Source organism: Schistocerca gregaria, chromosome 2 (assembly GCF_023897955.1).
Source record: "Schistocerca gregaria isolate iqSchGreg1 chromosome 2, iqSchGreg1.2, whole genome shotgun sequence".
Taxonomy (NCBI): Eukaryota; Metazoa; Arthropoda; class Insecta; order Orthoptera; family Acrididae; genus Schistocerca; species Schistocerca gregaria.
In genome coordinates this window covers 820,780,673-820,794,073 of record NC_064921.1, presented here as the reverse complement: position 1 = coordinate 820,794,073, position 13,401 = coordinate 820,780,673, and the positions used below count along the sequence as shown (strand labels likewise).

At 48.2% G+C, this 13,401-nt stretch overlaps 1 protein-coding gene across 3 annotated transcripts in view; it reads right to left on the bottom strand.

Annotated features, from left to right (window-relative positions):
- Positions 1-2,417: 2,417 nt before the first annotated feature.
- The window catches only part of LOC126336514 (sterol O-acyltransferase 1-like), a 144,213-nt gene continuing 133,229 nt past the window's right edge, over positions 2,418-13,401 (bottom strand). For 2 of the 3 annotated variants that reach the window (XM_050000293.1, XM_050000294.1), the window contains exon 11: positions 2,418-2,619. In XM_050000293.1, coding sequence (XP_049856250.1) covers positions 2,513-2,619 — 107 coding nt within the window. In that variant the 3' untranslated portion in view covers positions 2,418-2,512. The remainder of the gene's footprint in view (positions 2,620-13,401) is intronic. The other variant, XM_050000295.1, reaches the window with a different exon arrangement.

Sequence of the window (13,401 nt, the reverse complement as noted above, 5' to 3'; positions counted from 1 at the left end):
TGTGGCACCTCCTGTAAATACTGTGTACTAACTTCTGTCTCTATCATCCTGTTCTTACCTTTGCCTTTTTGCCTTCATAGGGAATAGCACCTACAGTCGACATAACATGTACAGAGTACCCTTAAAAGGTTTAACACATCCTTCATGGACGATAGACATTTTGGTTGGTAACTGCGAATACTCATTCACATGTGCTGTCACCTCTTTAACCTTATATGGCTCCTGGCAGCATGTAAGGAGTTTCTTCATGTATGACCTTTAGTGTATAGGGACCTGCTGGCATGACCCACTGACCAATCCTGTAGAAGCAACTTCACAGCAACTTGTCTCATCTTTCTTGCCACTCATGGGCTCTAGTGTTTACTTCATTCACCATCTTCCACATAGCCTTCAACGTTTTTGAAAAATATATTGATTTCTAATTTTTTCCCAAATTTACATTTAACAACTTTGAAAGGTGACATCTCCCCACAAGTATCACCTCATATGGTGACAGCCCAACACTAAAGTGTATTCTTGAGTTGTATGCAGCTATTAAATAAGGCTGATAAAGGTCCCAAGCATTGCAGTAACTGTTCGTGTAACATTCTACCATTATTGCAATGATTACACTCAGTTCTCCTTTTTACCTGAGGGTGGAAGGGAGTCGACCCTAGCTTATGGATTCGCAGCGGAAGAGATAACTGATTGCTTACGTGACACAAAATTGGTGCCCTGATCTGTAATTATTGTGTCAGTTGGAGCAGACTTCGATAATCAGTTTTGTTACCGTATCTTGTGCTACTGTACTCAGTTGTTGATTTAGAAACGGTAACCATCATAACCTAATGAGGAATCTGGTGTATGATTGTTAACACGTGTCCGTTAACTTCCACTGTCTGGTTAAATGGACTTAAAATGTCCATCCCTACCATTTCAGATGGCTTTGACACCTACACCGATCTTTGAAGTGGTTTTTGGTGTTGGTACATGGGACACAGTTCTTTACATACTGGTTGAAGTCCTCTTCCTCCAAATTCTTTCTACTATTTTATGATCCAGTTACCTTTTCTTTTAACATCCTTCTAATAAGCAGCTGTGAGCCTCTTTACACATTTTTCACTGCTGCAGGTACGATAATGCAGGGCCCCGATTTTTCCATTCTACATGGTGGCCCACTGTGCATAACAAATTGAGGTTGTGTTAGTGGCCTGTACCTTCTGCCATTCTGCAAGATTCGGCAGAGCGGTTTTATGGCTCCAATTTTCCTGCTCATCCTATCGAAACTGCCATGCTTCCTGCTGGTCTTTAACATTAAAATTTAGTGAATTTGATTTTGAAGTAGTGCACATCGAGTCAGTCTGTTTGGAGACTGCTAACATGCACTTAACTGCTACATTGTCTGTTGTAACTGTGAATTTCCTGCTCTGCAGGTAGCAATGAAAGTAAATGCTGCCATATACTAAGTTCAGCATCTTAGAGAAGTGAGTAATGCTGCCCCAAATTATTTAATTGCCTTGATGCATCTGTTAGTATGTGTTAATTGCCAGCTTCTTCCTGTCTCAGGATGCATCCTACCACCCGGTTGCTCATATCACACAACATGATAAACCTTTTCGTAATTCGGAAACAGCAACGAAGGGCTAGTTTTTAGTGCCTTCTTCAATTCTCCAATGTAGACTGATAGTCAACCAATCATTGAAATTTCACAACTTTTCTACAAAAAATATGCTAATGCGTGCTCAAGCTGAAGTCAAAGCCACATGCCTGCAATGGGTAGTGATCAGCAAAGACGAAGTCCCTCAGGGTACTCCAACGCCCATCCCACTAGGGAGGTGGACACCAGCATGAGACCTTGTGATATGAATGCTCCGAGATGTCTGTAGAGGGTTCCTAGTTCAGGCAGTTGCCTATTAATGCTGGAGATTAAGTCCTTGGTACGTGACTATAGTAATGTCGACCTCTAGCTCTGAAGCTGATGTAGACAGTGGTCGCAGACAGAATGTACATATATCAATACGATTGTGTACCCAAATCTTGACCCTGGAAGACACACCAGTCTGTAGTGGTCTAATCTCAATACTCGGTAGCTGTGACTTCTTTCATTCAGTTTCCCTTGTTTAGTCAGCTCCTGCTGAAGCCTAGCTGGAGCTGTAGTATTATTGTCCAACTTCGCCATTCAGAATCGCTGGATAACTTCTTCCACTTGGTCACCTTGTTGAACATACACCCTTTCATCCTGATAAAAACATATTGTGAGACCGTGTCTGGAATTCATTGTGACACACGTATCCCTCGGTATTATGACGCCTTGCTGTCGAAAGAGCAGTTAGTCACACCTGATGGAGTCATGGTGCAACGAAGTATTTGACATAATGAACCCAAGGAACCAAGACGAAAATGAAGAGAATAATATTTTAGTGATATAGTAAATTTTCTTTATTATTCTAACGATAAAAGCTGTTTTAACTATCCATAAACATTTCTATTAAAATCATTGCATTAAATCAAACAAATTTGAAGTACAAAACCATCAAATAAGCAGCCAGCGCCATTGTGTTAGTTCTTGACAGCTCAGATGCCCTCCAATGAAGAAAAGCAGAACCATGACCGGGGAACGTAGAAATCCCAAGATGAATCCTGAAACAATTATTTACAATAATACTCTCGGTGGAACTTTAAAGTCTTCGATCACAGAAGACTACTTTACTGCATGATGCATTTTCAATTCCAAGCAGCATTTGGGGACGAACTCACAAAATGACATTTGTGACGATTGGTGACAATATCTATATGCAATATCAAAATATTCCTAAAGTAATTCATTTTGTCATCAACTTACAATAAGGACTGGAATGCGCTGCTGAAAGCACACATCCTGTTTAGTTCAAAGAGGCTCATTACCCAAAATTGAGCAAGACAGTACTTCAAAATTTTCTCTCCAGACTTTGATACAAAAGAAGTCTTATAATACGATAAAATACAAAACTAAATACTAACTCAAGCAGTTAGGAAATTTTATTACAATGTTCATTATTTTGGCTTATTACTTTGTCATTTACAATTAATTATTACTATCAAGGTAATTTCATTTTAGGGATGTGAAATGGAACTTTCCTCGATACACTGTATTACACCAAAATTAGTGCTCCTTAAGTTCTGATACGGTTTTCTACTCCTAACGAGTTCTAGGCATAGGGGCTTTTCTATGGCACTTCAAAAATACTCAAGGTTTGGTTCTATAGGCATTACAGCCGCACATCAAATTCTCTGATTTTTGTAATATGTAAGTTATTTCAAAACGCGTTTTCGCACACTATAGACGAATTGAACTTATTAGTACAACAGCCAGATTGTGCGGTAAAGCAATAAAGCATCAAATAGAAGCACAAACAACAGAAACTGAGAAGCAATAATAGGTTGGACGCTTATGTACCAATGGCATATTTACTTCTGACACCCCATTGAAATGAGGCTATAAATGGGAATGTTGCTTCACTTTTCTTAATCTACAGAGGGCACACGATACAGTGTCCTTAAGTAAGCTGTGATTAGCTGTTGAATATTTTGGCATCGGCAGCAGATATTTTCTAACAATTCGACATATCTGTTTCAATACTATGGTTAAAGTAGGTAACTAATATTCCAATAGGAGATCATTAGGCGAGACGTTTTGCAAAGCGGAAGCGAAAATTATGCGGAAAGGGAATTTCTGCATGACAAGAAATACGGTTCGCTTAACTCTTCGCTGACGGCCAGGTCCTGATAGCGGGGGACAAAGACGACTGCAATTACATTTACAGATACTGTATGGAGAATGAACACTGACTGACATAGAAAATGCATGCTACTGGGTGAAGGACAAAAAGGCTCGTACAATTATGTAAAATTAAAAATCTCTGCACATTTAAGTACCTGAGTCGCTTCTACAGGCACAAAAGACATCATAGACAAAATTTGGCAAAGAAATGAGTAATTGGACAAGTGTTGGCTACGGAGGGTCAAAATTAGAAAGAAAACTAAGGTATTTGTCAGCTGTAGATCGTTTTCCTGATATATGGAGCTAACCAAAGAGAACAGAAATTAATGTCCCTTGACATGAGTTTAGTGAAGAAGTTGTCGCATATACAGACGAGCTAACCAGAAATGAAAAAAATTGAGAAAAAACACATTCTCGATTCCATATGTAGCAAAATATTGACTTGGTATGAGCACATCCAACAAACTATAACAGATGACCAAAGAGACACTACGATTTGACAACATTGAGAGAAGAAAACGTGAAAGACCACCGAGATGATGGTTGCGAGATATTGATGCGATATTGCAGTGCCTGTATTGTAACGAATACTCTTATTTCTTCGTTTGAAGACAGTTTTGACGTTTAAATACCAGCATCCGTTTCCTGGGGTAAGTACGCTCATGTGTCGGAAGTCATAGAATACCTCCAAATATTATGTCGCCCTCCTTTTGCCCGGTGTAGTGCAGCAAATCGACGTGGTATGGGCTGAAGAAGTCACTTTATGTCTCCTGCCGAAATATTGACCCATGCTGCCACTACAGCCATCCATAATTGCGAAAATGTTGCTGATGCTGGATTTTCTGCACGAACTCACCCCTAGATTATGTTCCAAAGAAGTTCGATGGGTGACCAAATCATCTGTTCGAATTGTCCAGCATGTTCTTCAAACCATCCGCAAACAACTATGGCAAACAAAAATGCCATCGTTGTTTGGGAGCACGAAGGCTAGGAATAGCTGTAATTGGTGTCCAAGTAGCGGAACGTAACCATCAGAGGACCCAATCAATTCCATACAAACACAGCCCACACCACTGTGTTGCCACAACCAGGTTACACAGTGCCTTGTTGTCAGCTTGGGTACCTGGCTTCATGAGACATCCGCCACGCTAGAACCCTACCATCATCTCTTACCAATTGAATTCTGGACTAACCTGACCAGACAACGTTTTTCCAGTCGCCTTGAGTCCAACCGATATGGTCACGAGCCCAGGACAGAGGCTGCGGCCATGTCGTGCTGTTGGCAAAGGCATTCGCGTCGTGCCACTGCCCATTAACGCTAAATTTCACCGCACTGTCCTAACGGACACGTTTCTCGTACGTCCCGCATTCATTTTTGCGGTTATTTAAAGCACCGTTGCTTGATTGTTAGCGCTGACAACTCTCTGCATACGCCGCAGCTCTGTGTCATTGAAAGAAGGCTGTCGGCGACTGCGTTGTCTTTGGTGTGAGGTAATGCCTAAAATTTGGTATTCTCGGTACACCCTTTGCACTCTGGATCTCGCAATATTCCCTAAGATTTCCGAAATGGAGTGTCTCATGCGTCTAGCTCCAGCTACCAGTCATCATTCAAACTCTTAATGCGGTAATATATTGCAAGACGTCACACAGTCGTGCACAGGAAGTTGGACATCATATAGCGTCAGCATCAGCGGGATTACAGTGCCAGATAGAGCTGGTCCGGCAACACGAAGAAATTGAAGGTTTGGAATAAAGACAGTCCGTGTCAACCACGCAGTGCTTACAGTGGGCTGTGACGTTCGTTACAACATGGTTCGAAGACAAAATAGTTCGAAGACAACATTTGGGTGACTTCAGTCCGCAGCTCGTGGTCGTGCGGCAGCGTTCTCGCTTCCCGCGCCCGGGTTCCCGGTTCGATTCTCGGCGGGGTCAGGGAGTTTGTCTGCCTCGTGATGGCTAGGTGTTGTGTGATGTGCTTAGGTTAGTTAGGTTTAAGTAGCTCTAAGTTCTTGGGGGACTGATGACCATAGACGGTAAGTCCTATAGTGCTCAGATCCATTTGAACCATTTTATGGATGACCTCACTCGGGTAAGAATCATCAGGAAACGTGAAGGACGGAAAAGTGTAACCCAGTAGTTTAGTATTGCTCACAGCATTCTTTCACGTGCATGGAGCAAACTTCCGAACCACAGGCACTGTTGCCCGATGGAGAGGAAGTGGTGGACCACGGTCAGCTGCATCTACAGATGATCACTACATTGTGCGAAAGGTAAGAAGGGACTCATGTCAAACAGAGGTTGCAATTGCTGCCACATTGAAAGCGACTGAACGGGGTACAATTACACGGTCCACAGTGGCATGACGACGGTATGCTTCTGGTCTCTCTGGACGACCAGTACTTTGCACATCGACGGAACCATTTGCGATTGTGCCAAGAGCACAGAGACAGGACCAATAGGTAGTGGGAAAGGGTGCTATTCTTCGATGAGAGCAGATTCAGCATGAGTCGTGATTCCGAGGATACCGACGTCTGTCGAAAGGTGAGAGAACATAACGCAGAAGGAAACATTGTCGAACATGATCGTTTTGGTGGTCCTGGTGTTATCTTGTGGGGATGAATAATATTATATGGGCGTATTTACCACTAAATCTGATCACGGTGCACTCACCGCTCAACATTATTGTGATACTCCAGTCCTTCCCCATGCGCGTCTATTCAGGGGTACATTCAGCCATGACTTCATTTTTACGTATGACAATACCCGATCGCAACGATAGCACAGCTGGAAGACTGCTGGAACCAGAGGATATTTGGCGAATGGCATGGCATGGCATGGCATGGCATGGCCTGGCCTGGCCTGGCCTGGCCTGCCCGTTCCGAGATTTAAATCGCATTGAACAAGTAAGGAATGGGTTGGGAAGACGTATTGCGTCATGTCCATATACACCAGCGACCATCCAGCAATTTTCAACGGCGCTGGTGGAGGAACTGAACGACCCACTGCAAGAACTCCTTGTCACAAAGGAACCATCCTGAGAAGGTTGTCGGCTGATTGCCGATTTCGCGGGCTCCAAGCCGCTGAGCACAATTATTTCATCATGCAACCCTTTCGGCCAACGAACGTTCAGAGCAAAGTGTAGGCCGTTGAACTGGTCATTTCCTGCAAACACTCTTACTACTTGCTGTAAGGTGCTGCTTCCAGCCAACGCCCTCAAAAGGTTCTTTCCTTTGGGAACAGCACAGTCGGCCGCAGACCACGAGTCATTGATTCGGATTAACAGAAGACCAACCTATTGCCACCAGCCTGGAGAGGAGTCTCCGTTCACAGAAAACCTCCAGCGTTCGCAGTAGTGACCACTACCCGACGGCCGCGGTCAGAAAATAATGTTATAAATTCAGATGGAGAAACTGGAACGCTCTGCCTTCGTGTAATTATCATGGTTGGTTAACTAACAACAGGAACTCACCCTAACTTCTTAATAGTTACAATCTTTCTTCCCTTTAATACATCAACATGAAGGCTCGTAACAGCACAACGGAATTTCACTTTTTTAACTTGGCTAGCTCTTTATTATGGCATAGTTTCATACCGATTCTTCCGTCTGCAAAACACTTATGTAACAATTATTGAGGTGCCTTTCCCTATTTTAACATGACCGTACCCTCTGAAACGGCAAAGTACATTATTATTTTACACAAATGATTTACAATTACGTATCATTTAAATTTATACGTAAATTAGTATTTACATTGACCTCTGGACACTACCATTTTGATGTAGCTGTTTTATTGTGAAAGCACAGTAAAGCAAAATAGTAGTATTGCACTCTTTAGTTGTTTTGCCAACTTCCTCCGGAGTTTTACAGGGTTCTGCGCTTAAATCTAGACAAATAAAACTTTTTTTAAAAGTAAATTTAATAAAACAAAGTAGAAATGAAAATCATTTTACATATAAATAGTGGTATCTTTCAAGAGTAACATTACTCGATGTAACCCCCTTCAGTCGCAATGATCGCCTCCAATCATGTCTTGAAGCGATCGCACGCACTTTTCAAACAGCGCTGTCCATATTCGCGAATGTTGCTTGGATAGTGGTGCATAAAGAAACGATGTTAGGGTGCCTCGTCTATTGGTAACTCTTTCGACCACTCTCCGAACATAGTAGTAGAGGGGGCTCAAATCCGGGCTATTCGGGGGGAGGGGGGGGGGGGAGACCAGAAATCCTTTGACCAGAACTCTGAGGCCAGCTTTGGAGTAGATGGCTCGTATGAGCAGGTGCACCGTTCCGTTGAAAGACATTGTCTCCCCGAGACCACACTTACGATCCACGGTTTCACGTCATACGACAAACCTTGCAGATGAACTTCTTTCGTGACAGTTTGTCCCTTTTCAAAGAAATGTGGCGGCATGAAATCACCCTCACTGCACACAATACCTAGGACGTGAACCCCAGACTTCTCCGACGCGTTGTACTTGGCACAATATAGCCGACAACTGATCTCAGGTACCCGAAAAATCTATTTCAGTGGGAGAACGCCCAGCGCGAAAAGTTTCTATAATCGCGGCTCTTCGGTTGTACTCCGCACTTGTCTGTAATATTTCGGTCATTTTTGAGGTTCTGACTTATTAGATGCCTACGGCTGAACTCCAATCGCAACCTCCGGTGGTACTACTATATGGCGGGATATTCAAATTGAAATTCGCACGGAGTTAAGCGCCGCGCCCTGTACTTGCAGCCCATGTGAGGCAGAGTAGTATCCACCATAAGCTTACTTGCTTGTTCGTGTTACGGCTTCCCTTCAGGGAGCTCAAAGCTTTCTATGATAGCGCCGCTGCCGTTTATCTTCAAAGGTTTTCCGAATGCTACCCGTGCTGGTTTATCGGGAGTCCTAATCAGTGTCTACATCTGTGTGACGACTCTGCAATTCACACTTAAGCGCCTGTCTAAGAGTTTATGGAACCACTCACACTATTTCTCCAAAGTTCCACTCTCGAAAAGCACGCGGGAAAAACAAAACTCAAGTCTCTCCGTGCGATTTGTGATTTCTCTTATTGTATTACGACGATCATTTCAGGATATGTAGGTGCGCGTCAAAAAATTTCCGCATTCAGAGGAGAAAGTTGCTGTTCGAAATTTCGTGGAAAGAAATCGAAGCAGTGAAGAACGCCTTTGTTTTAGAGATTCCCAATACAACTGACGTATCATATCCGCGACACAATCTCCACTAGTTCGCGAAGATAACAAAACAAGATACCTTCCTTTGGACTTTTTTGATGTACTACGTCTGTAGTATCTGGTAAGAATCCGATATCGCTCAGCAATACTCCAGCTGAGGACGGACAAGCGTAGTGTAGGCAGTCTCCCTAGTAGATCTATTCCTTCTCGTTAGTACTCTGGCAATAAAACTCAAGCTTTAGTTCGCCTTATTATGTGGTATTTAGTCGAAATGGAAGCCTTTGGATTTGTGTGATTTATACTATAACCGAAATTTCACGCAGTTATTTCAGCAGTCGTCTTGATGACCTCATACTTTTCATTATTTGGGATCAACTGCCACTTTTCATGCCATACAGTTCTTTTCTAAATCATTTCGTAACTAGTTTTGATCTTCTAAAGAGTTTAATATCTTGTAAAAGACAGCATCATGTGAAAAGAATTTAAGACAGTTGCTCACACTGTCTTCTGGATCGTTTATGTACATTAAGAACGCCAGGTACCACTTTTGTTTTACTCATTGACTCTCCATCAGTTACTGTAAACGGTCAACTGTTAACTCCCCGATAGGAATTCACAAATCCAATCTTACAACTACACTACACTCCATAGGCACGATTTGATAAGTTGCCTCTTATGAGTAATGATGTCAAAACAACTCTCGAAATATAGAAGTAGGTAATCAACCTGCGCTCCCTGGCCGGTAATACTGATTCCTTCGTGTGAATAAACTACTATTAGTATTTCACAAGAACGATGTTTTGTGAGTGTGTTAACTATTTGCCAGTTTTATTTACATGAAGTGGATTTAGAGTTGTGAATATGAGCAACCATCAGCTAGATAATGGAATGGCAACCAAAATTTGTGCCAGACCAGAATGTGAACCCTGATCTACTTTATCACGAGCAGTCGCCTTATCATTAAGCTGTTTGAGCATGCCCCACAGCCTGATCCAAACTTCCTTACGCCGTCAAATTTGTGTCTACAACCTGAGCTCTTACGTTCAATGTGTGTATTCCCATTCCTGGGGGACACTTTTATTGAAAGTCGTTTGTCCAGTGACGGCAATGATAAATAGGAGTCACTATGAGTTTGTTTGGTGTATGTTAGGTCACTGCTGCACATGAAATACAGTTACCATATTGAATACTTATATAACATTTTGAGGAAATACAGGTCTCTTCAGTTTCATGATAATGCAGTGCACGTAGTGCACTCAAACTCATACGTGCAGGCGGTAAGGCCAGAAGGAAATATTCGTGCAGAGGAAAACTACTTTGCTGTACTGTTAATACATGAAACTGGTTTACTTACTTTTCTAGAGAATTATGTAATTTGAAAGGGTTACTGACTTTTTCATGAACGAAAATTACTGTGGGTTTTACAATATAAATGAACAATTTTAACTTATTTTTTTTTACAAAAACGTGCTTTTACACGAGCTACCGACTTGTCTTGCCCCAGTTGCTCACTTAATAACGCACTTTCAAGCTTCCACTCAATTTAAACTACATGAAGTATCTACGACATTTAAAAATTACTTTATTATATCGCAAAACGCTGTAGTTTCTCACATATTGAGATAAGAAAGTTTCTCATGTTAACCATTTGGCAAACCAATCTATTGTTTGCATGCTAACACATGCCAAAACCTGATTTAGGTAAGTTCAACTTTTTATGAATCGTGAGGCACATTATGAGCATTACATTCTCCAAATCAGAAGACGAGGAGGGGGGGGGGCGGACCAAGAGGGTAGGCGAGGGGAGGGGAGCATAGGGGAGGTGAGGGAAGGGGGCGAGAGAGGAGGGGAGGGGAGGGGCGGGAAAAAAGGGTAGGGGTGGGAACGGAGGGGCTGTGGAAGGGGAGAAGGCGACGAGGGGGGCAAGGGGAGAAGGCGACGAGGGGGGCAAGGGGAGAAGGCGACGAGGGGGGCAAGGGGAGAAGGCGACGAGGGGGGCAAGGGGAGAAGGCGACGAGGGGGGCAAGGGGAGAAGGCGACGAGGGGGGCATGGGGAGAAGGCGACGAGGACGAGGGGGGGCAAGGGGAGAAGGCGACGAGGACGAGGGGGGGCAAGGGGAGAAGGCGACGAGGACGAGGGGGGGGCAAGGGGAGAAGGCGACGAGGACGAGGGGGGGCAAGGGGAGAAGGCGACGAGGACGAGGGGGGGCAAGGGGAGAAGGCGACGAGGACGAGGGGGGGCAAGGGGAGAAGGCGACGAGGACGAGGGGGGGCAAGGGGAGAAGGCGACGAGGACGAGGGGGGGCAAGGGGAGAAGGCGACGAGGACGAGGGGGGGGCAAGGGGAGAAGGCGACGAGGACGAGGGGGGCAAGGGGAGAAGGCGACGAGGACGAGGGGGGGCAAGGGGAGAAGGCGACGAGGACGAGGGGGGGCAAGGGGAGAAGGCGACGAGGACGAGGGGGGGCAAGGGGAGAAGGCGACGAGGACGAGGGGGGGCAAGGGGAGAAGGCGACGAGGACGAGGGGGGGCAAGGGGAGAAGGCGACGAGGACGAGGGGGGGCAAGGGGAGAAGGCGACGAGGACGAGGGGGGGCAAGGGGAGAAGGCGACGAGGACGAGGGGGGGCAAGGGGAGAAGGCGACGAGGACGAGGGGGGGCAAGGGGAGAAGGCGACGAGGGGGGGCAAGGGGAGAAGGCGACGAGGACGAGGGGGGGCAAGGGGAGAAGGCGACGAGGGGGGGCAAGGGGAGAAGGCGACGAGGGGGGCAAGGGGAGAAGGCGACGAGGGGGGCAAGGGGAGAAGGCGACGAGGGGGGCAAGGGGAGAAGGCGACGAGGGGGGCAAGGGGAGAAGGCGACGAGGGGGGCAAGGGGAGAAGGCGACGAGGACGAGGGGGGGCAATGGGAGAAGGCGACGAGGACGAGGGGGGGCAATGGGAGAAGGCGACGAGGACGAGGGGGGGCAATGGGAGAAGGCGACGAGGACGAGGGGGGGCAATGGGAGAAGGCGACGAGGACGAGGGGGGGCAATGGGAGAAGGCGACGAGGACGAGGGGGGGCAATGGGAGAAGGCGACGAGGGGGGCAAGGGGAGAAGGCGACGAGGGGGGGCAAGGGGAGAAGGCGACGAGGGGGGGCAAGGGGAGAAGGCGACGAGGACGAGGGGGGGCAAGGGGAGAAGGCGACGAGGACGAGGGGGGGCAAGGGGAGAAGGCGACGAGGACGAGGGGGGGCAAGGGGAGAAGGCGACGAGGACGAGGGGGGGCAAGGGGAGAAGGCGACGAGGACGAGGGGGGGCAAGGGGAGAAGGCGACGAGGACGAGGGGGGGCAAGGGGAGAAGGCGACGAGGGGGGGCAAGGGGAGAAGGCGACGAGGGGGGCAAGGGGAGAAGGCGACGAGGGGGGCAAGGGGAGAAGGCGACGAGGGGGGCAAGGGGAGAAGGCGACGAGGGGGGCAAGGGGAGAAGGCGACGAGGACGAGGGGGGGCAATGGGAGAAGGCGACGAGGACGAGGGGGGGCAATGGGAGAAGGCGACGAGGACGAGGGGGGGCAATGGGAGAAGGCGACGAGGACGAGGGGGGGCAATGGGAGAAGGCGACGAGGGGGGCAAGGGGAGAAGGCGACGAGGGGGGGCAAGGGGAGAAGGCGACGAGGGGGGGCAAGGGGAGAAGGCGACGAGGGGGGGCAAGGGGAGAAGGCGACGAGGGGGGGCAAGGGGAGAAGGCGACGAGGGGGGGCAAGGGGAGAAGGCGACGAGGGGGGGCAAGGGGAGAAGGCGACGAGGGGGGGCAAGGGGAGAAGGCGACGAGGGGGGGCAAGGGGAGGAGGCGACGAGGGGGGCAAGGGGAGGAGGCGACGAGGGGGGCAAGGGGAGGAGGCGACGAGGGGGGCAAGGGGAGGAGGCGACGAGGGGGGCAAGGGGAGGAGGCGACGAGGGGGCAAGGGGAGGAGGCGACGAGGGGGGCAAGGGGAGGAGGCGACGAGGGGGGCAAGGGGAGGAGGCGATGAGGGGGGCAAGGGGAGGAGGCGACGAGGGGGGCAAGGGGAGGAGGCGACGAGGGGGGCAAGGGGAGGAGGCGACGAGGGGGGCAAGGGGAGGAGGAGACGAGGGGGGCAAGGGGAGGAGGCGACGAGGGGGGCAAGGGGAGGAGGCGACGAGGGGGGCAAGGGGAGGAGGCGACGAGGGGGGCAAGGGGAGGAGGCGACGAGGGGGGCAAGGGGAGGAGGCGACGAGGGGGGCAAGGGGAGGAGGCGACGAGGGGGGCAAGGGGAGGAGGCGACGAGGGGGGCAAGGGGAGGAGGCGACGAGGGGGGCAAGGGGAGGAGGCGACGAGGGGGGCAAGGGGAGGAGGCGACGAGGGGGGCAAGGGGAGAAGGCGACGAGGGGGGGCAAGGGGAGAAGGCGACGAGGGGGGCAAGGGGAGAAGGCGACGAGGGGGGCAAGGGGAGAAGGCGACGAGGGGGGGAGGGTAGGAGACGAGGAGG